This window comes from Anoplopoma fimbria, chromosome 1 (assembly GCF_027596085.1).
Source record: "Anoplopoma fimbria isolate UVic2021 breed Golden Eagle Sablefish chromosome 1, Afim_UVic_2022, whole genome shotgun sequence".
NCBI lineage: Eukaryota > Metazoa > Chordata > Actinopteri > Perciformes > Anoplopomatidae > Anoplopoma > Anoplopoma fimbria.
The window spans coordinates 2,298,856-2,322,993 of record NC_072449.1 but is presented as its reverse complement, the minus strand read 5'-3'; the positions used below and the strand labels follow the sequence as shown (position 1 = coordinate 2,322,993).

General features: G+C 39.9%; 1 protein-coding gene across 1 annotated transcript; it reads right to left on the bottom strand.

Annotated features, from left to right (window-relative positions):
- Nucleotides 1–1,200: 1,200 nt before the first annotated feature.
- Nucleotides 1,201–14,722, bottom strand: LOC129090256 (POU domain class 2-associating factor 1). The gene is made up of 5 exons (XM_054597837.1): nt 14,576–14,722; nt 9,119–9,246; nt 4,115–4,154; nt 3,749–4,026; nt 1,201–2,822 (listed from the first exon to the last, which is right to left on the bottom strand). The coding sequence occupies exons 1-5, from the start codon at nt 14,589–14,591 to the stop codon at nt 2,394–2,396; spliced, it is 891 nt and encodes a 296-aa protein (XP_054453812.1). The 5' UTR covers nt 14,592–14,722; the 3' UTR covers nt 1,201–2,393.
- Nucleotides 14,723–24,138: the final 9,416 nt, after the last annotated feature.

Sequence of the window (24,138 nt, the reverse complement as noted above, 5' to 3'; positions counted from 1 at the left end):
TCTCCTGTATGCTACCAAAGGTTCTGCATGGACTTGTTCCTGCACCACCTCTGGGCCCAAAAGACGCTCTTTAAAGGGACTCAGCCATCAACACGTGGGGAGCTCTCGTCAGGCACCGCAGCCCTGCATTAAATCAACTTTAAATGGCTGATGCAGTGAAAGACAAGCCCCCCATGACATTACGTTTCTTCTGCACTGTTTATCTTTGCTGTAGCTGCTGAAGCACCCTGAGGACACGTGAACATGAACTGTCCCGTCTCTATTCCACTTTAAGAGCAATACACGCTACCAGAGTGAGTCATCGGATAAATCGTTTGGCAAGAATCAGAGAGAGAAGACAGACAACGAGAGATGACGCTGAAAATGTTTGCGAAACGAAGCGCTGATGCATCCGACGCCTCTTGAAATCACTTTCGTACAAAACAAACACAAAGTTGTCAGTCAGAAACCTCAGACAGCTGTCGTGTTCAGTCACCCAAGGAGTTCAGCTAGATATGAAATAATGAACTCAGAAACCTGACTGCTGGAATTCATTTTTTTTACAGTTTGGAGTGTCAACTCAACTTTTGGCATTTGATATGTTTTCACATGTATTTTACACAAGGAAAACAGGCAAAGCTAACATCACATGTCCCCAATCCATGAGCAAGTCTTTGTTTTTTTCTCCCCTTTTGATACGATCTCAGGTGTTTCCAGGTGTGAGATGTGATAGATGTGTTAGAACCCCTTTAACAATGTTAGTTTGCCCCCCCCGGGGGAGAAAAAACCCCCAGAGACTCTGAGGCCTTCACTGCCAAGAGCAGGCATGAGTCCTGGGGCAAAATCCTCAGTGTGTGACAGTTCAATGCTCTCTGTCTATAATAACAAAATACATTAAAAAAAAAATAGGCATTTTAAACTTTTTTGCATGTTTCTGCATGACCACAAATAATTTAAATTTAATGGAGGCAGAAACAATTCCTGATTTTCAAAGCTGCATCAGGAAGGTTAGTTTTGGCTTTATTTCTTTCATAATTATTATATCTCTTTAGTAGTTCTTCTTTATTATTTTTACTGATTTTCAAAGCCTTTCCTTTCTTATCCCACTCCACCAGACACTGCAGTATCTCTGTATTATCATAGCATATGTTTTATATTTCTTATGCTAATTAAATGTATTGCATGTCACACTTGTTTCAGTTTGGTTCGAGTTGAGAAATATATGTCAAAGTAGGACAATCCACAATGTCTTATTTATCGATTGACATAAAGTCAGTTTAAAGATTCTGAACTTTTCAGATTGTTATTCTTTATTACAGAATACATTTTTAAGAAATTCTTGCAGGACTTTAATAGCACTTTCAAATCCATGGCCTGTTTCCAAACTCCATGTTGTTCTGTTGAGCAAAATCTCCGATGGTGCAGACAAACACTGACAGTCAGTGCAGTAACTTCCTCCTCAGTCTTTATTCTGAGTCCAGCTCTTCTTCTGGTTTGATACAAAATCATCAGCTAGAAAAAAAGAAAAAACAGGCTTTGCAGTAACACGTGATAATTCTGCAGGCTCTTTTTAACAGACAGCATTTATGTGAAACACCTCAAGGCTACGAGGAGGCGGACAGCACTACAGGGTAACTGTTTCTCAGAAAACTGTGACATGACACCTTTTTTTTCAGTTTTTTAACAACACAATTTGCTGCAAAAATGTAACAGCTGCAAACATAAATAGAACTCAATTATAGGTGTAGAAAAGCATTTATATATATATATATATATCTTACATAGTCATTTAGAAAATAGTCTTAAAACAGCCAAAAGCTCCTTCTGTTTGATGTGATTTACAGCAGAAGTTTAGCCCTTTTATTGAGCTATTGGGGTGAATATTACTAAACAAGTTTATAATTACAAATGATTAGCCAATAAGGGGGGCAGTTGTCATAAATGGTATATAAGAAGTTGAATAATGTTTTGAGTCCTGGAGTTGGGCATTTTGGTCGTCGCCATCTTGGTTTTTTGCAACCAGAAGTGACACAAGAGGGTGGAGCTAATTACAACAGAAAACTGAATAAGACATTTTCAGGCAACCAAAAATGTTTCAATCAACTTTTATGAACTGAAAACACACTGTAAAAGAGTTTATAACGCAGTGGTGGGGACATTAAGGAGAATGCAGCTTTAAGACATGAAGCTTTGACTTCAACTTTTAGAACCAGATCTTTTTTTTTGCTGCGATTTTCCCATTTTCACCAACTAAATTATTCAGAGTTGATCTCAGCACCTACTTCAGTAAGTACAGTGGAATGATAATCAATATAAGTTGTTATAAACCCAATTTATCCTTTAAAGCTGGTCCCTGAGAAACAAACAGAAACAAAATGCTCCTCTCTTCAGACAGAAGAACAAAAATCATATTTTCAGGCATTTGGAATGAAGAGCGAGCTGCTGTACGAGTCTTTGTCCTCCTCTTCATCATCCCCCTTTTGATCCTCCAGAAGTTTATCCAGGAGGCTCGGTGCCTCCGACTCCACCCCTGGATCGTCATCCAGAGACTGGCCTTGTAGATCCGGGTCCATTTGGTGCTCTGAACGCTGCGGCAGGTCCAGTATCTGCTGGTGATCTGGACCCTGAGCCTCCAGCTGAGGGATCATGGTGGTCAAGGACATGGACAAGGGCATGTGGACCAGAGGAGACCCGGGCAGGGCTGCAGAGCCGGGGGCAAACTGGACCTGGTTGGGCATGGTGGATATGGTGGTGATGGGCTGGGCCCAGGGGAGGTAGGTCAACCCTGAGTCTGGGAGCTCCATCTGAGGGAAGGATCCTGGAGCTTGAGCCACAGGGATGGCCTGAAACAGAAGACTCAAATGTTCACGTTGAACCCAAAGAAACTAAAACTAGAAAAGACACAAACATCGGCATGACTATGTCCCTCGTGTCTCATATCAGACTGGTCTCATCCAGCGTTCATAGCTATACTGCACTGTACTTTGTAGAAAACGGACAGAATCAAGCAGGTAGGAGGGGAGGTGGATGAGTTCAATAATCAGTGATCTTTGACACAGGAGACAGCCGTTCGCTGTGTGAAACGAGAAGTAAACGTTGATTTATTTGTCAGGTATCTTGCTGACTTCAGTAACGGTAGTCCTGTAGTTAACTAACCCAAACCACCATCTTTTCCTTAGTTGTTTTGTTGCTCAAACTTACATATTAGTTTTGTTTTAATCTTAATCGAGATTCCTGTGAAGATGGAAGAAGTTTATTTTGAAAAGACTGCATGCTTGTAACGAGCTGATATTCACACGTTTTGCTGGATTTATGTAGGAAAAAGGCACGAAAAATGATGTCATAAATATCAACCAGATATCATAGATACCTAAACCTAACTAAGCATTTCATGATTGTTTTTTTAACCTAACTAGGTTTTTTCCTGTGAAGTTTATTTTGAACCTACAAAAATGAGGAGTAAGTTTTCATAGGATATCGTTGTGTGAGGACATGTTGCGAGCGTAATGATTCTCTCCGGACACATTGATAAAATGAACGCTAGATGAATAGCTGGTGCAACAATCTCACTGAACAAACGTCGGTATTTGGCAAGTTGGGAGTGAGAATTTGTTGTAAAGATCGGTAATAGCATCATAGTAAAGAGGTGATATGATCCATAAATCTACCAACCAGGTAATAGGTTGCTTTTAACAAGTGTATCTTGGTAATATTGGACTTTATGTAACTGGTTAATGTTTCCCCATTATACATGTTTTCTTCCACTCACCCCAAAGTTAGTGAGCAGTGGTGTGTGGGTGTAGGTCAGCATGGTGTAGCTGGGACACAGAGTCTGCATGTACACGTCGGTGGTGATGGTGGAGTTCGGCGGGTAGGCCAGAGTCTGAGCCGGGGCGTCCTGCTGGTTGTACCCTGACGACGACCACGACGTCACAGCGGGCTGCAGGACGCCGCCGGCAGACGGTGCTGCTCTCCACCCGGCACACTGCTGCAGACCTCCATCACCGACTGCAGCCAGTGGCTCGGCAACGTCGGAGACAAACATGCCTGATTTACAGAGGAGAAGAAGTTAGTCTTCGAAGACAAAGATTACGCTTTATTACTGGAATCAATTAGTCAGAAACGCAGCTGTTACCGTGTAGGTATGATGACTGGTTGTTGTGTGTTGCCACATCCTAAAAGAAAAGATGACAAAAGTGAGTTGAGCATATCAATAATTAGCAGTAGAACCACATCCATATGTTGCTGCTGCAGAGCAAAGTCCCTGCTGACATATAAATATGAGGTATTTACACTTTGAGTCCAGGTGTGAGCAGCTGAGTGCAGATCGTGTGTTTGTGTTCAGGTTACACGCAGAATGTGTTAGTAGTAGGAACTCGAAGGGTTTGTCTTGTGCATCTTTATTAAATGTTTCATGTGCAGCTAAAGCATCATTTTGTGACATTTTTCCCTTGATAAAATGTGAGATACATTGATTTTCTTTGCCAAAATTCAAACTCAAGAAAACTAGAGCCCTTTTTTTTTTTAAGCCAGGCGGCATGGATAAAAGACAAGCATGTTAACAATCCTAATTACTGCTACACGATATACTTCATCGCATAATTTATGTTTCCCATTGGCAACTGATATTGTTAATTACAAGATTACACGTTCGATTCTAACGAGGCAGACGGCACAATATAACTGGGAACCTCTAAACTGCAATTTAGTAATTGATCAGGTTGCGTGAGTGGATATAATAATCCCTGGAGGCACAACGGACACGATTGTCTCCCAGAGAGAGCAGCTATGTTGACAGGCAGAGGGTGGAGTCCGGCTGCACCCACAGATGGAGGCAGATTACGCAGACTGTTAACTCACAAAACGTACAAAGATCTCACAAGTAAAGATTACTTTTCATTAAAAAAAAAAAGAGGTTGACAAAATTGAAAACTCTCAAAACCTCTCAAAATGATTTGGCCTCTGGGGAGATGATGCGTTCGGACGTGTGTGTGCATGTGTGTATCTCTCCGTCTGTCACGTACAAGACTTAAGTGATCCACATCTGCTTGAGTAACTAAAGGCGTTTCTGGCAATCTGACAAGCTCTAATTATTGTGATTTGGCCACATTGTTGTGGCTAAAAAACCTGACATTAATAGAAATGTTTGGTCTAATTTTAAACCGGAGCATCTGCGGATTAATTCATTTTATTCCCTGTTTTTGTTATGGTCTTTGTTCTGGAGGGGAGAGAGAGATCTGCACTCTGAGTGTACTTTTATTAGCTGGTCGCTGCTTTTGTCTCCTGTTTCTTCAATCCATCATCGGAGCCACCGGGTCGGATTCTGGAGAAACCAGATGAGATCATGAAGGTTCACCAGAACCTTAAAGGGACTCTGGTGCTCAGAAACACTACCACTTTAGTCCACAGGGACCGCCAAAATCAACACAAAATAAAAGTTTCTCATAGTAGCTTTAAGTTACTGAACAAACCCAAACCCTAAAACTAAACAATTAGTTTTGTTTGAATTCACAACCTTATATTTAAAAAAAAAATGTTTTTCAGATGCAAAAAGATTGAAAACGATGAATAAAATGGATCTGATAAATCTGGAAATATCTATAGATATAAACACTTACCCAGAAAAAAAACAGCACTGAACAACTACATGAACTAAAAGATCTATGAAGTTACTTTTTAGATGGTATTTTTTATGTATGACCTTAAGCACACCAGTTAATCATGCCCAGACGTAAACAGAGAGCTCAAATCAACCAAGTTTGTTTTTTTGTCTTTTATGATTTGTCTGACATTTCGTCAAGGGTGATTAACACAGCAGCCCAGTAGAATCTGACAAGAGCAGCATCAACAGTCCTGCAGGGCATGTGTGTGCTGTCAGCAGCCTGAAGGACTGCAGAGGTCCAGAGGAGTTGGTTAGTGTTTCAGCTTTGACAGAAGGTGGAGAGTTAAAGCTCTCTGTCATTACGCAACACTAAACTCCTCTAATGGAACTTTTACTGTGAGTTCTGATCGCCCACAAGACTTTGAAATATTAAGCTAAGAATAAACAACTTGTTTTCCCATCTTCACGTTTGGTTCTTGGACTAAAAGAGGACATTTAGTTCCTGAAGGGGTTGGATCAGGTTCAACATTAAGAAACCCTGATAAGATTCCTGGTTGAAGCTCATCCTGACTGGGTGTGTTCGACTGTAAACTGAGGACACTTTAAAGAGGAACTACGGCAAACACAAGGATCTGAAGCCAAAGCTCTGTGGCTGAACGGTAAGCCCTTTGTACATCATGTCAGCCAGCTGCCGGTCACATCGGACGCAGCAAATCTGCAACAATAAAAAAGACCTGCCCTCTGAGGAAACTGTAAACTGACATTAAAGGGGCAGTTCACCACAAACTAGGCAGTGAATGCAATTTTGTTTGTGGTGCTCACAGTATTGAAAATTGGAATTTAAAACATCACAAGAAACAACTTTCTTTATGGCTGCAGACCTCAATAAATAGTTATCCTTTTAATAGATTAATACCTAATAGCACTGCACTGTCGATGGTCCTGCCGTGGTCACATGCTGCAAGCTAACTCTCATCTTGGTGTTTTTTATTGTATATAAATGCATTGGTTGCATTTAAATGCATAGGAAAATCAATTCCTGTAATCGTAGAATTCTAAAAGTTTAAAGCTACAAGGGGGAGCTTTCATTTTGTGTTGTTTTTGGCGACCCCTGTGGACAAAAGTGGTAGTCTCCTAACACCAGAATCCTTCAGCAGGGTCTGACAGTCTGACCCCCTCAGTCCTGGTTCTGGTTCTCATGTGCCTCCCTTCCCTGCAGTGGGTCCAGGAATATGGTCTGGGTCTCCAGCAGCCTGGTGTTGGTATTGACTCCCAGAGAGCTGCTGCTGCCGGAGCTGAGCTCTCCTCCTCCTCCAGAGCTCCGACTGCAGGTCGAAGGCTGGACTGAATCCCGATCTGGGTCTGTCTGTGGACTGTCCTGGATCTGGGTCTGTGGACTGGTCTCTGCTGGATCTGGGTCTGTCCACGGTGGACTGGTCTCTGCTGGATCTGGGTCTGTCCACGGTGGACTGGTCTCTGCTGGATCTGGGTCTGTCCACGGTGGACTGGTCTCTGCTGGATCTGGGTCTGTCCACGGTGGACTGGTCTCTGCTGGAGTCTGAGCAAGGAGTTTCTGGTGAACCTTCATGATTTCATCTGGTTTCTCCAGAATCCGACCCGGTGGCTCCGATGACGAGCTTTAAGAATAACTTTATAGAAACAGACGATCTTCTCTCTGATGGTCTGTTTACTGATGGAGGTCTATAGAGGATCAGGACTAAACTGGTTCAGGACCAGTACAAAAAGTTCCTCACTGTCATTTTAAATGTGATGTAAATTGTTGTTTTTATTGTTTTTTATAGAAATATACGATGGCTTTGCTTCGTCCAAAGGTAGAAAATGTGCCTGCCAGCACTTTTAAAGGGCCCGCTGATTAACTTGTGACTTGTGTTTTATGTTAAAACCTGAATTGCAAAAACAACAAGCTGTGTCACTGTGAGGTTACTAGGCAACCAGCAGAAACACCAGGAAGTCAGTGTTACGTGTTTAACCTCAATTCAGAAATTGTCCCGGCATGTTAAACCTCGTAAAAACATTTTCATACGAGAGAATTTAATTCTGTTCACACAAATAGGAGTAGGTTGAGGAAAAAAAACAACTTGAAGCGTTGATGTTCCACAGAAATCACAGTCAAAAAACAAACAGATGTCCTTCAGCCAGGAGACCGGAAGTCAACATTGATTTAGTATGTGGAGTATTTCACCATCTTTAACCAAACCTAACTAAGTATTTCACCATCTTTACTTTGGTTCCGTAAACCTAAACTAAGTTGTATTTTGAAAAGACAGAATCCTGTAACAAGCAGAAATTGACGAATGTTGCTGGACTTTTGGAGTAAAACGTTCAGTTGCATCTCTTGAAGTTGCCAGTTTGAGGGTCAGACTTGGTTTTGAGGTTCAGGTTAGAATCAGGTTAGAATCAGGTTTAGGTTTATCTGCTCTCCTTAGTGTTTCTCTTGTTTTCTTACTTTTGTCATTTTTGAGACAGCAGTTCAAGAAATGTTGCGTAAGTTGTTCTCCTGATGTGTTGAATAGAAATAATGAAAAGAAAGGTTTGGGTTATGTTTAGGGTCGGGCTTTTAGTTGTGATGGTTGAGGTTACAGTGTGTGTGTGTGTGTGTGTGTGTGTGTGTGTGTGTGTGTGTGTGTGTGTGTGTGTGTGGTAGGACTAATAAGTGGGAGGGCTCTTTGGCAAGGCTGCTTGTGACTTTGCATAGGGCTGTGTGCCCAGCCCTGGAGCCATGCAGGGGATGGCTGCAACTGTCATGGAAAAACACCTGGATTAAGGACAGCCCCCCCCCCAGGCCCCTGGCTCCTGACTGCTCACATCCTGACGGCCCCATGGCGGCACTTCCTTTCAGCTCTTGTATGTGCCATTTAAACTTTGTTTAACAATGTTCCCGATGGGAAGAAAAACGTTCTACTTTTACAACAATCTTTTCATCTCTGCAGGAGTCAACCCGCTGCAGAAAGCATGAAGACCCTCTACATGAGAGCTCTGATCTGTGAAGAAAGGTGTGCCTACAGATGATTTCTGATAAATCATCACAATGCAATTATGTTATTTAGACATGTTTCAGTGCGTCACAGAGTTTGGTGGTTTTGCTTTTTCACATGCATGCACTGACAAGAGAATCAGCCCCTTTTTTTGAGTTTCAAATCATCTGAATTTCTCGTTTCTGGTTTAAAAGTATTTGATTAGTCCAACAGACCTTAATCCTGAGCAATCATTGCTCCACGCTGTAACCGCTGCCAGGGTAAATCCCGGGCCTATTTGTTTAATGACTGGCAATGCTGTGATAGAGTTACAGGGAAGAATGCCGCTTCAATATTTGTGCGGGGGTTTTCTTTGGAAAAGGGCGGAGGGCTCAAAACGTGTCCCCAAAAAACCTATGGGGAATTTCTTTTCCGTTCAAAATGTAACAGTATGTAAATATATGAGGAATTATCATATTTAACTTCAGTGAACATTTAATTTAAACAGTTTAAATGTGCCCAAAATGCATCATGTTGCAGCCGTGTGTCATGGCGTCCTCACCGCAGTAGGGGGCGCCGTCTTGGTGCCGTGGGGCTCCAGACTTCTCTTCCTCCTCAGCAGCTCTTTGACCGGGTCTCGGACCCGAACACCTTGGTATGGTCTGGACCTGGACAGGCCTGGTGGTGGCGCTAGAGAGGCCAGAGAGAGAGAGAGAGAGAGAGACATCTGCTGCTGATTAAATGCTCTCTGTTTGTCTGCTCAATAAAACATTAAAAAATAAATATTAAAATGGCATCCATTCAGTAAGGGAACCTGTTTTTGTAGCTTATTTTATTTGCAAAGTTTAGGAGGAAAACTGAGAAAATGCAAAATGATATATTGAATCATTTCTTGACTTAATACTTAGATTTGTCACATCACTGCAAAGACTACAATCAAACCATAACCGTCCTCTCTGACTATAATAGTTATAAAGCACATGGGTCAAATGATTATTATACATAATCATTATAAATAATTGTGATATTTCAACATGACTCGTCTCGCAAAGCAACATATAGAACTTATAGCAACTCTCTATGTGTTTCAATGTGTATGTAGGCTAATGCATTATAGATTCAACACTGTTAAAATATACATAAATAGTAATAAATTAGAACAGCATTTATTGTCTTGCCTACAACACAACAAAATATTTTACTAATATTTATTTGGTTGCAATGTTTTGTCCTTTGTGGCACCAGCTGTTCATTTATGAAAATGTAGACATTTATTTGGATTGGGTTTTTTTCAATTTAATTATGGGTTTATTTTTTTACGTTTTTTATTTATTATTATTATTTTATTATTATTATTTATTATTATTATTATTATTATTATTATTATTATTATTATTATAACTTTGTTATTTTGTTTTGAACAACTGCATCAGCCCAACATCGTCTTAAAACGCTCCTTTGCTTTTAAAGTTCTGTCTGTGCATATGCATGTTTATAACCCTGATTATTTAAGTTATACTGAATTGAATTAAAAATGTTTGGTCGTTTCCACCAACATGAAGCTTTTCTGCACTTTTACACTTCTGTAATGCACACTGACATCAGGTGTCAGTGTCGTCTGGAGACTTCCTGACTCTCTGCAAGTTTAAGCATGAGCAGAAATCCGATCCGACAGATGGGGGCCTCTTCTACTGTACATGTGAAACTACACACAGTGTCATCAGTCAGTACGGCCCGAGCCCCCCGCCCCCATAAGTCCCAATGCTTAATATTTGAATATCGACTGCACAATGCCGTCAAGTTGGTACAAAATCCCATCCATAAATGACATCATACTTCCATTCATTTGACGCCTGAGTGCAGTAGGATGTTCAGTATAAAATGCACAGAATATGATCCGAGCATCCGTCTAACCAAACTTCCTGTCTACCTGCCTCAGTGAGCAGAACCCTGGTGTCATGTGGGAAAGGATGAGAGAAACCACGCTTTGAGCACCAAAGATCTCCATCATCTGATCTTCACCCTCAACTCTCCGTCTTCCTCCACTTTCACTTTTTATGCGGAGACAACGTGATTCAGTTCTTACCTACACAGATTCGCATAAATTGCAAACTCAGTTCTTTGTGGATTTTAGATTTTCGGAACCTGGTAGTTCACAATTTTGACATGTAAGGCCTACAGTATCCTCATTTCAATACGTCATTAGAGTCAATCAAAGGAAGGATTTAAAGAGTCTGCACATGTGTTACTTAAGGACGATTAAGGGCCTACGATTTCAGAGATCTTGAAGTGCTTGTTGGGGTTTGCACTACTGTCGCACCTAAGGTTGCAACCTCCGGTTCTGCCGAGTGAAGCCGATGCAGAAGTGCCTTAAAGCTGCATTCTCTCTCCTGTCCACCAGGGGGCGACTCCTCTGGTTGTATAGAAGTCTATGAGAAAATGACTCTACTTCTCTCTTGATTTATTCCCTCAGTAAACATTGTAAACATGAGTTTATGGTCTCAATCTCTAGTTTCAAACTCCAGGCTTCAGAACCAATGGGTAACATCACCATGACTACGACCACTTCTTATATACAGTCAGTTGTGAAGACTAACTGTGGCACCTAGCTCTAAAAACTGCAGTCGCCTCAAACTCTTGAGGTTAAGTCGGCAAGTCGGGATCAAGTCTAATAAGTGAGCTGAAGATGTTCTTGGAGTCAGGCTAGAACCTTCTCCCTGGTTTAAGCCTTTACTTAGCTAAAACTAAACTTCATGTTTGACCTTTCAACCAGCAAGTAAAATAGTCTGTGGAACAGATAGTAAAGCTCTGAGAAGAATTGCACTAAAATTATTAACATTACATTACTCCTCAATATAATGAGACTGATATTTACGAAAGAAAGATATCTGCCCGCTGTGATTGGTTGTACCTCACCACATGACATGGGTTTTTATCAAAAGTCATACTTTCTATTTCTAAAGGTGCAGCATTCCCTACCTGAAAAATATAAACTTGGGAGCAATTGCTCACCTCCACAAAAAAAAGTGACATATTAACGACTGCTAACTGCATACGCGTCAGAGTGTAATTGCAGAGACGTAAGCAGCTCCAGGTAGATGTCTCCTCCGATGTTGAAAAGAAAATTACACCCTTGTTCTGATGCCACACATACAGTCACGTCAATCCTAAAGCGACAGATTAAGTTCAATAGTTTGACTTTGCTCTGCTGATCCGCAGCTAATCACCCCCCTCTGCTGCAAAGCTTCACCAGAATCTTCCTGAAACATTTACTCTTGTCCTGTTTCCTGTCTTAAATCTGCCTCCGTGTTTGGTGTTATCACTGATTTGAAATCTCTGCCAATTGGATCTGGCATCAGTAAATTCTGGAGAAATCTCTTGGTAACATCCTGTGGTGATTGTGTCAAGTGTGATTTAATAACCTTTCCATAGAAGAAAAAACACAAGAGCTTCATTTGAGGCAAAGTGTGCGTTGCTGAATGTTAGGAACGGATGCAGCGGTACAGTTAAGCCAACGGTAGAACTCTCCTGGTGTACGGTTAAGGCGTGTTCAAACAGGCAGTATGGTGGTTTTATGACAGTTTGGTTCACCACTAGGTTTTTAGTTGTGTGTTTTATGTGTTGACTGGTGGCACATGTTTCATGATGGTTAGATGGAGCAATTGTTCTGCTACGATACACCAATCCCAATCAGAATGGAGGGAAATGAATGGATGGATGTTGAAGATGGATGGATGATGGTTGGACGATAATGGTTATATGGATGGATGATAATGGTTGAATGGATGGATGGATTGATGCTGGATGGATGGATGGATGGATGGATTGAACGGATGGATTTGTCAAACACAGGACTTTCACCCAGAACACTACATCAATTCCTTCAACTCAAACTATGTAGTTTTCTTTCCTAAACCTAGCAAAGTAGTTTCGTTGCCTAAACCCAAATAGTTTCTGTGGTGACGACAAGACTTTTTTAACATGCATGCCATGTCACGTGATGCGGTCATGGTCATTTCAAGTATTTCTGTGAGATCACATTGCACAAATCCTACACTTTTTCCCTAAACCTCAACATGTTTGCCGAAAATATTGTTGGCGGTTGTTTCCCAAAAAATGTTTTGGTTTGATTTCAGTTCAGAAAAGTAAACTGCTGGGTTGATATCAAGCCGAATTTACCACCAAACTGTTTGAAAATGTTGATGTTTTTACCCCCAAACATAATGTGTGTAGCAGTGTGTCATTAGTAGCAAATATTTCCTGAAGAAATTACTCATACTGTAAAAAAGATGAATTTCCTTGACTTCGCAACTCAACCGCTTCACCACCACAAAGAACAGTTTCATTACATCTGCTTGTCTTCTCTTGTTTGTGCTGATGTGAAAGACAATCAGCTTATCACCTGAATCTGGAGGAGCACTGCTCACGTTTCACCACAATGACAAGAGCATTCCTGCTTTGACTTTTCCCAAACAGAATATCTTTCCAGTTATGCCGTTGTTCCCATCACTCCCAGTGACAGAGGAGGTTATGACCTGTGGGTCTGGCCTGCTGCTGTTTCTGCCCTCTACTTGACCTCTGTTGTTAGACTGAAGGATTGTCCTGATTTCTATCTGCAGCTAATTTGCCTGCACGGGTCAGACAGGACAAGTAGCCTCTCCAGACCAACAGAACAACTACAGACAGGTCTGTGATATTTAACAGAAACAGGGACTGGAAGCACAATTGCTCCTTCGCTAAGCTTCCTGCTTCTCCAACCAGATCTAAGAGCTACCATTGAGCCCACACTGCCACTAACTGCACTCCCTGAAGAAATATATACTTTCTGGAAACTTCTTAAATTGATGAGTAAGCAACTCTTTATATTGTTCACCCTGGTTACACATTCGGATAAAGCCTGGGGTTGAGAAAATGTTTCATTACAGTCGTAAAATGGCTCTAGAATTGATTTCCCTTGTCACAAAGAAGATGTTTAGATAACAAATATCATAATCTAGCATTTTCAATCTGTCTTTATGTATCTTTAAAGTAAATTCAGAGCATCTTTTGCCTCCACACAGCTCTAAACATGGCAACAGCTGAGCTATCGGCTAGCTGCTAATGGTGCAAACGGTGCAAACAACGGCAAACAATTAATAATCATTAATATTAATGCTCTGAATGTCATATAGAGAACCTCTTAAAGAACATAAATTGTGAAAAACTGTGCCCGAACATACAGAAAGCTCTGTTCCAAAAGGAAATGAATGGCATAAATTCAAACTTAAAATAACTGTCACAGATCGTTGAACTGAAACTCAAATGAACAGAAGATGTTGTTGTGTTTCAAACAATCACACATGAACACACACAGACAGACAATCAGCACATGCATGAGGACTCAACCAGCAAAAAAAAAAGAGGAAGCGCCGCAGCTGTGCAGCGTTTTACAGCGGTGGAGGAGCCTGCTGCCATTTTGCATATCAAGATTACGGCCCAATAGCAAAACACGAGCCAACATCAAAATGAACATCTTCCTCTTTCCAAATAAGTTCTTTCCTTCTGTTGGAAATTAAAAAAACTCAAAGTAAATGTTTGAAATAACGTGTCGGACGCCGAGCACTCTGCACATCCATCCATCGGTTTTACATTTCTGATCAGCAAACACTCAAATTCATTCTGACAATTAGTTACAATTATTTGAAAATCAAACAAGTTTAGCTAAATCTAATATTTTCTCCCAACAGCAACCTCTCATTTACAATATTCAACCAGATTATTAGTCAAAAACATGGAGAAAATGGCTGTATGTATTGTACTGGATTGCATAATATTGAGCCGGATATTCATTTAATATTATTGTTTACTACAATGAAGAAATGAATAATACACAAAGGTCAAACCCCCATTTGAACGAATAAAAAAACAAAAAAAACAGATTTTTCAAATTATTATTCAAATCAATGTGTTTTATATAAGATAAAATAGGACAATCATAAGGATTTTTTTGAATATTACAGTAATGATGTTTAGTACTTACATTTCTCCCAGTGCATACTGCTTATCTGGATTATATCTTATAGCTAAACTGCAGAAAATCAAAGTGGCGGGTTGACTGACGTGCTTTATAGCAGCCTAACAAATCCCCCTGGGATTCACAGCTCTCTCTCACCACACATCTCCCTCGTGCATCTGGTTTCAGGTGCAGATAATATTTAAGTTTAATCATAACTACGAGAGAAAAAGCTTTTTTATATATATATAAAAGAGAAACAAAAAGAGAAACAAGAAGTCCGCCATGAAACGGAAAAGAAGACTTAAAGGAGAAACGGCATCAAGACATTCAAATATGTCACAGACAAATAAAGGAAAATCATTCAAAATATGGCTGATGGAAATACTGTGTGTGTGTGTGTGTGTGTGTGTGTGTGTGTGTGTGTGTGTGTGTGTGTGTGTGTGTGTGTGTGTGTGTGTGTGTGTGTGTGTGTGTGTGTGTAAGACAAACTTCCTTCTTAGCCGTTTCCTTCCAAAACAAGTTACACAAAAACTTTGTCTGAGAAACATCAGACTCATGACTTTCATCAGAAGTGACGATAAAACTCTTGGTTTGATACATTAGCCTAGCTTAGCATCAAGACAGGAAGCAGGAGGAATCGGTTAGCCACGCTCTGGCTAAAGTGCAGAGATACAACAATAGACATCTGTAGAGTCAAATCAAATCAAATCAAATCAAATTAAATTAAAAACACTGAATTAAATGACAGTAAAACGTTGATTAAGTAAAATTAGAGTGAAATAAAATAAGAAATAGAATATGTTTAAATATTTAAAGAAATACATAAGACCCTGTAAAAACAAAAAACATGAATCAAACACTAAATAAAGGACTGACTGAACAGAAGGGTATTATGTTTCTCTATAGAGATTTCAATGTTTTTTTTAAAGTAAAATGATCACTTTCAGAACCATCTGATAGTTCAATCCTGTTGCTAATGTGTTGCAACACGAAGATGTAATTGCATATTTGGGCTTGTTCAGGAAGCACTTTGCTCGTAATTAGTACCATTTTGAAATGGATCCTGAATTCACCCGAGGAGTTGACATCACAGAGATACGAGAGATACGAGACCCACAGCGCTGACCTGTTCAGGCCTGTGAGCAGAGGATTAGTTCGGTTTACGATCTTTATGCTGCACAATCTGGAGATCTCCATAATAGAGACATCAGGTTGAGGTTCATGTTCTGCTCCAAAATCACTCCAAAGTGCTGCGTTATCCGACAAGTAAGCTCGACAAAGCAGAGTAATTATCGCCATAATGTAAAATCATTTGACCATTTTTGTGACGCTGAGGTAAAATGTAAGATATTTGGGTTTGGTCTTCGAGTTATATTGCATTTATGTTTCTCATCCTGCGTTTAGAGATACCTACAAACATGAACAAGCTTTCATTCCTAGATATCCAATTTGTATGAAATCAATGTAATCATGAAACATTAACGTGCATACTTCAGTAACAGCACCTCTCTAGTTATTTTAACCCAAATGACGATCTTTTCTTAAACCTAACTAAGTTTATTTTGAGAAGACTGTATACAAGCAGAAATAAACTTGTTGCTGGACTTTTGAAGGAAAACAAGGTCGAAAAATGAAGAATAACGTTTCATAAGTTTTCATACAAAACCATTGTATACGCAATGGTAAACTTGTGTTTACCAAACCATTTTGGAAAAGTGCGTTAAAAAAGGACAGGGGATTCAAATTCAACTAGCCAGAGGCAGCTTGTGACCAAACCAGATGAAGAAGAATGCTGCTGGGATGTGGAAACGATTTAAAGAAAGGTGACAAAAACGTATCAAAGGGTTCAGAATCAGAAGCTGTTTATTGCCAAGCATGTTACACACAAGGAATTTGGATGGGTGATCTATTTGTGCATAACAATAAACAGTAAAGACAGTGCAAGTATATGACATAATATAAAAACAGAAATAGAAAATATGGCAACAAATAAACAGATAAGAGTACGATCAAACAAGTTTACAATTAAAGTGTCGAAGTGTATATTAATAAAGAAAAGAAAAGATGTGCAGGGGAGTATTACTGTGGGATGCAGGTGAGTTGGTATATATTTTCTGTATAAACTCATATTTAGAGCATAAGGCTGGAACAATATGTCTGCAAGGGAATAAAGTAAACTGACATTTAAATCCGTTGTCTTCATTAAGTTCATTGTCTTTTAGATAAACACGAGCGATGCGTCACAAAAGAGGTAGTTAAGAAGAGAAGACAGTTAAGAAGAAACAAAATAAACACAAGAATAAAACGATATTGACTGAAACAACATGATCCCCTGACAGTTCTTCACTACAGCCCCGGGCCATCGAGCTAAATCCCCCAAAATGAGACCTGTCAAACACACACACACACACACACACACACACACACACACACACACACACACACACACACACACACACACACACACACACACACACACACACTGCTGCCAGGCTTCTTGCCAACAGTCTCATTTGTTTGTGGTAATTGTGTTAATGTCTCAAAAAAGACTGCGGTTACTTCAATCGACCCACAGAGTACTTCATATCTTAAGTTATACTTTGTTGTTATTAAATATTTCCCTCCTGTTCTGCTGAAGAGGAACATATAGATAAAAATATTTAATCATAGTTGGTAATAAGACCACAATCTGTAATTTGAGTATGTCATCGAGATTAAATGTCGTTTGTTGGTGTTTTCTGAGACGATGACAAGGCTGTGAGTCATGTTTAATACCGAGATAAGAAAAACTATTTTCCTTCCTTTAAATTGAACCTCTGAACTTGTTCCAGTGAAATAGATTGTTTGCAGTTTCAGACAGGTGCAGAATAAACGATGTTCTTAGATGGAATTGGTTGTGTTGTTTCCAGTCATCTCTCTGGTTGACTTCCTCTTTAGGTAACGAGAAAGAGGCTCGGGAGACAGTTGAAAGGTTAAACAAGAACAATTTGATGTAGCTTCAAATAAACCAACTTCTATGACACATTTAATATTCAATATACACAATATATAGATTTGAAGTCAAGTAAAATGAGGACTAACAGATGACATCACCAATTATATTTTGCCAACATGAGCTTTTTTTAAGGGTTGACACAAAGCCTTGGAAATACTTTTGGACCATCATCATCATCATCATCCTCATCATGTTATATTCTGTTATAAAAGCTATGAGTGATATTGCAGATTTATGTTTTTCCAGTTAAGTTTTGTCTTCATAGAACGGTTTGTTTGATATCTTAGGTTAGGTTTAGGGGGGAAAACTACTTGGTTATAAGTCTAGGAAAGGATCATTAAATACTAAATAATAAAGAAATTACTTTGGGATAATAAATTGAATTGGTAATTCATGATTTCCTGGAAAATAAACAAAATCGTTTTGTGGGATATCTACAAAAAAAGGTGCATCAGTTTTCGTAGCTCTTTTCTCAAACAAAACAGAAACAACAGTTTAATGTCAGATTTCACGCAGTTCAGTTGCGTTTCTCCTCTTTCTGAGAACTAAACTTTACTGTCAGTGCATCCTTACTCAAGACAAGAGAAAACTAAAAAAATGTCATTAAATCAGCATCGAGAACAGCTTAGAAAATCTGCAGACTAGGTTCAGTCCTGAGCCTGAAACTGTTCTCTGTTGGTCTATCGACTGGTTCAGGACGGAAACACCTGCATGTTCTTCAAGGTTCACCGACCATCAACGCTCAGAAACCACAAGCAGAAACTCAGAGGACACGTCTGCATGTTTCACTGCCTGAATGAATGTTTCAGTTTGTTTAGTTCACACGTCTAGATGTCTTTATTTCGTAGGAATTAAAAAGACAGTAAATTAAACCAAAATTTGTCCAAAAAAGAAACTAGTTGCTTGTTGGTGTAATTTTTCTTCTTTAGATTGACTTCCACTGTCAACGATGATAAGAAAGCAAACAACTGCAAGCAATGGATTTAAGTTTGGTCTTATGGAGTTCTGCAGGAATGAGTCCTAAAACCAGGAAATGAGTCATCATTTTTGCACTTCCTGTTCCCACGAATCAAAATCAATCTCTTCATTTTGAATGAGCTTTTGTTTAGTTCTGAAATAAGCTCTGCTTTTAACACATCTTAATAAAAACTGCTCAATGTTTCAAGTCTTAAAACTTGCAGGGGGCGACTCCTCTGGTTGTATAGAAGTCTATGAGAAAATGACTCTACTTCTCTCTTGATTTATTCCCTCAGTAAACATTGTAAACAGACCATAAATACAGGATGTTCATTTAGTAAATGATGCTCCATTTAGAGTCACACTGATTGACAGGGGATGCTTTCGACACCTGAGAGACACCACGTATACGGCGTCTCTACATCACTCCTCCTCAGTCCATATATGGTCACTTCCTGTTCATTTCCTGCAAAAAACAACAGCATGGCAGCGGTTGTAATCCAAGACGTCAATAGCAAAACTGCTGAACTATAGAATTCAAAGCATCAGTCCACAAACCAACGGGTGACGTCAAAATGACGACGTCCACTTCTTATGAACAGTCAATGCTTGACCCTGCAGCTCTCTCTTAGACACACATTTTAAATCATAAAGGTTTGTGTTCAGTTTATTTTAACATCTTACTTGCAAATAAAAGTTCGGTTAATTCCCTTCAAATCACAAGTTGCTCAGCAATTTAAGACGCGAAGAAAAAGCCCAGACTTTCATCTTCGAGCGGGCTTTCACTGCAGCTCCAGCACGTCTTTCAATCCACTTTGTGACTTTTTTATGTGCTGCTGGATTTTGAATGTGAGCACTGAGTGATGCAAAGTGTTGGGTGTTGTAGATGCAAAGAGGGGAGAGCTCGTAACGAGGGATTCCCTCAGACACAAATTGGTGTTCAAATGTGTGTGGTCTGGATTTGCCTCAGCAGTCAGTTATCGGCACAGATAACTGGCTTCAAAGGGAAAGCTGAGGGAGAAAGATGGAGCCATCTGTGCATTACAGTTGTTTATCATTGGGAGCCTTGTTTGTCAGTTTAGCCCGTGGGGCTGCAGGGTTTCAGCACTGATAGCATCACCACTGCTTTCACTTCGGCCTGCTACCTCCATAAGAGGCTCCACTGACCCAGACACAGAGGATTCCTATCTGAGGCTTGTGTCAACTTCAAGTGCACGCAAGAAAATCTGTCATTAACTAACGGAATTTAAAGAAATGAGGAAGTGGATCCCTATAGATGTATGAATTTGCAACAGGCGTTACATTTCTTGCTATGTAAAAACTTGTTCTTGTTTTTTTAAACAGAAAAAACAAAAACACAGCACTTACTACTTTAAAGAGTTTAGCTGTCAGGTCAGATAGCATCTCACTGTATACGGGGAGAAACTGCCACATTCCTCCAGAGGTCTTCACTGATGCCATCAGTTCTAAAGGAGCGCAGTACAGAATTCAGAGCGAATCTATTGTTTTGACAAGGCTCTCTACATGGTGATGGAGAAACCGACAGTTTGCAGCTAACAGAGTTAACAGTGTTTCCCTGAGGGGGAACCAGAGGGGGGGCGCTGCACATAGACTGGAGATAAAGAGTGGATGTAGGCGCGACGTCACCCACTGGTTTGTGGACTGCAGCCTTGAAGCCTCAACTTCGGCATCTTCGATCTTGGTTTTCTTTCAACCAGTGAACAGAAGTGACCATATTTGACTCTAAACAGACCATAATCTACTAAATGAACATCATGCTGTATTGAAGAAGACTTGAAACTAGAGATTGAGACCATAAACTCATGTTTACAATGTTTACTGAGGGAATAAATCAAGAGAGAAGTAGAGTCATTTTCTCATAGACTTCTATACAACCAGAGGAGTCGCCCCCTGGTGGACAGGAGAGAGAATGCAGCTTTAAGACATGAAGCTTTGACTTCACTTTTCAGAACCGGAGGTCGCCACCTGATGCTACACGTCGGCGATGACACATCGGTTGGACGTGATTATCAGCTGTAACCGCCGTTAAGGACAGAGCAGACCAAGAGCTAACCAGTGCTAGCTAACATGCTCGAAATGGCACAGTAGACATTACTCCACTACTTTATCCTCTTTAACAGCTTTAGATTTGGTTCAGCTGCTTTTGGATAAAGCCTGGGGTTGAGAAATGTTTAGTTACCAAAGAAGATTTTTTATTACAGGAAAGGCTGAACTAGCTAACAGAGTTCACAGAGGGGTGACCTGGAGGGAAGGCTCTACGCTGCCACAACCACCACGTCTTCAGCTGTGACCGGCGTATGAGAGCAGTGCAGAGCGGCTGTCCTCAGTCAACCAGGGGGGCACGCCAACATGAGCCAACATGCACTAATAGACATGTTAACATGCACTAATAGACATGTTAACATGCACTAAAATACATGTTAACATGCACTAAAAGACATGTTAACATGCACTAAAAGACATGCGTGGCCGACCCAGCTATGTCCACAAAGCAAGAAGAAGCTCTTTACAAAACACACAGAGGGTGAGAGACTTCATTCTCTGCTCAGGGAGACATTACTCCACTATATCTTTAATTAAATAATAAATAATATATATATATATATATATATGCTCTATATATATCTGAAATTAGTAGAAATCCATCATAGATTAGAGTTATGTATCAATGCGGAGGGAAACTTGAGAAGAGAAGTTGCTAAATAAAGACACGATTCAGACTTAATTATACAATTAAAACATATTGTTAAAGAATAGCTCCTGGAAAGCACAGCTGGATGATATCTCCACACGTGGAATTTTCCTTTAAGCAATATGTTTCATCGTCCTGTACTTGGCAACAGCTTAAACTCTGGCAAGGCCCCAAAAAAATGTACAAACTGCCATAGTTATCGTTGGACCCGAGTCGCTGCCGGCGTTGAAAAGCTAAAGAGCTGCAATAAAACCAGGAATTACGATAATACCACTCATAACACAAATATAGCTACAAGCAGTGATGTACTTGTCTAAACTTGATGTTGGATATAAGTAAAGTCAGCTTAAAGCTGCACGAATTAATATTCTATATTGAGTGGATCAAATGACTATTTGTAAAGTCAAAGCAGACAATCATCTTGACAAATTCAGATAAAATGATAATCTCCTGAGGTTTACAGAGCGTATTAACATCTTTCAGCTCATTGTTTTGATTTTTACGGACCACAACTTCACTGTTTTACTTCATTCTCACCGCTTCAATCAACCGTGTTCCAGCTGCATCAGACAAAGTGAGCAACAAGCTGGTGAACTTGATGGATTATTTAGAAGCTGAAGAGCCAGACGTTTTTCTCAGGAGTTGGTGGAGCCAAAAGAAGAGCTAAAAGAGAGTGAATATTGTACTTATGTTCACCGGGTGATTGGGAACACAAGTGCACATAAATGCTAATGTTGCTTCATAGCCTACTATGTGTTTCCATTGTTTATATAATCAATCTAAAATCAAATGCATGATTATAGATATACATTTTTTTCAGTTAGTGAAGGGTATTCCATCTAGAGATGTTCCGATACAATCGTTTCCAAACACCCTAAAAATACAGAAAAACTCTTAAATTGTAATAAGAAATGGGGGTTTCCATAAATAATAAAGTCTTTATAAAAGAGTTGCCTGGTTTGAAAAAAGTTTAGAAACCAGTGACTATGCAAATTTCCCCGCTGCGGGACTAATAAAGGATTATCTGATTTTATAATCTTGAGCAACAGCGAAAAAAATGTGGCTTCTGTCAATTTTATTTTATTTATTTTATTTATTTTTTTATTTTATTTATTTTATTTATTTTATTTATTTTATTTATTTTATTCAATATGCTTTATGACATTTGACAAGTGTTGCCAAAACACAATTAAGATAATTAAATACAATAAATTAAATAAACATAAAAAAACAAAATAAAATAGAACGAGACAAAAAATACAATGAATATATATATCAGCTATATCATATAATAGAATAAAACAGATAGAGTCAAGACCAAAACCAGATCAGTGTGAGTCCAACACTGCAAGACACACTTGTGGAACATTAAACCAAAGACACTCTGAAAGATCCACATTAACATAAAAACACAACAGAACATTAGAAGTGTCTTGAGGGGAATTCTCTGATACTCCCTTTGAAATGAAACACTTCTACACACTGTACATTCAGCATGTCGTTGTGACCACATGTGATCTGCAGGTACAGGGACACTGAGGTCATGACCTCTGCTTTGTGTACGGAGTGCCTCTTCTCACTGTCTGACCTCTCACAGGCCACCGCCGGGCGTTGTGTGGTATGTATGTTTGTTTGTGTGTGTGTTTGTGTGTGTGTGTGTGTGTGTGTGTGTGTGTGTGTGTGTGTGTGTGTGTGTGTGTGTGTGTGTGTGTGTGTGTGTGTGTGTGTGTGTTTGTGTGTGTGATGCAAATTTGCTATTAAAGCCCAACGCAGCAGTGAATGAAGGAATGTGATGGTAGATTATCGGGTGAGGAGAGGCTGAAAGTCAAGGGATTGGGGGAGAAAGGGTGTGTGTGTGTGTGTGTGTGTGTGTGTGTGTGTGTGTGTGTGTGTGTGTGTGTGTGTGTGTGCTGCTTGGTCTTGACCTGTGTGTACATGCCGAGCCTTTAAAGGCCCTGAAACACGCCTCGACCTGCAGAGCAAATAAATCTGCTCTGGGGGCTGTGGCTTCACTTTCACCTTTTCACTTACTGACACTCACTACCTGTCTGTCATGCACACACACACACACACACACACACACACACACACACACACACACACACACACACACACACACACACACACACACACACACACACACACACACACACACACACACGTCATGTCGGTGATAGTGTGTGGACGGCGCCGGCTCGCTGCATGGCCCTTCACCTGTGCAGGAGGACCCAGGTTTTTCTGCAGAGTGCTTGCACAGCTGCTGCCGTTGAATAAATGGTCAAACAGTGAGAGGGGAGCAGAGAATCAGCAGCTTACATCCTGTCATCACACTGTTTCCTTAAAAAAAGGTGCAAGTCCGTAGGTTCACAGGAAAACAGCTCAGGTTTGTGGGAAGATGATATTAAAAAAAAAAAAAAAAAAAAAAAAATCTGGGAAATCCCCTGAGTTGATTGTTTCGGTTAATATTTACCTCACCTACGTCAAATCTGATGGATCAGTATTTAATTCAAGGTCCTTCAATCATTTATGGACTTTCTGTTTTTTTGAGTTAATATGCAGTAAGACGAGGAGCAGCATGTTATAACAGAGCAATGTTGCAAATCTATCAAATCCAAACCTCCCTGTCCCTTCAGGAATGTATAAAACTCTTTTCATAAACAAAAACTAAACAAACACAAATAAAACAACCAGAAATAGACAGAAGTCCTGAAAAACAATCAACCCATGGATCCTTTTTCTCCTTCCAGCTCAAGTTCATTATTTTAGATAGAATTCCTTCTGTAAGGTGTAAAGTTTACTCAAGTGCACTTTGACATAGTTGAACTTTACTTGAGTATTTCCATTTTGTGTTACTTAAAGCTTCAGTTGGTAATTTTGAGAAACCATCAGAAGTCATCAGCAGTTCATGTCTTAAAGCTGCAT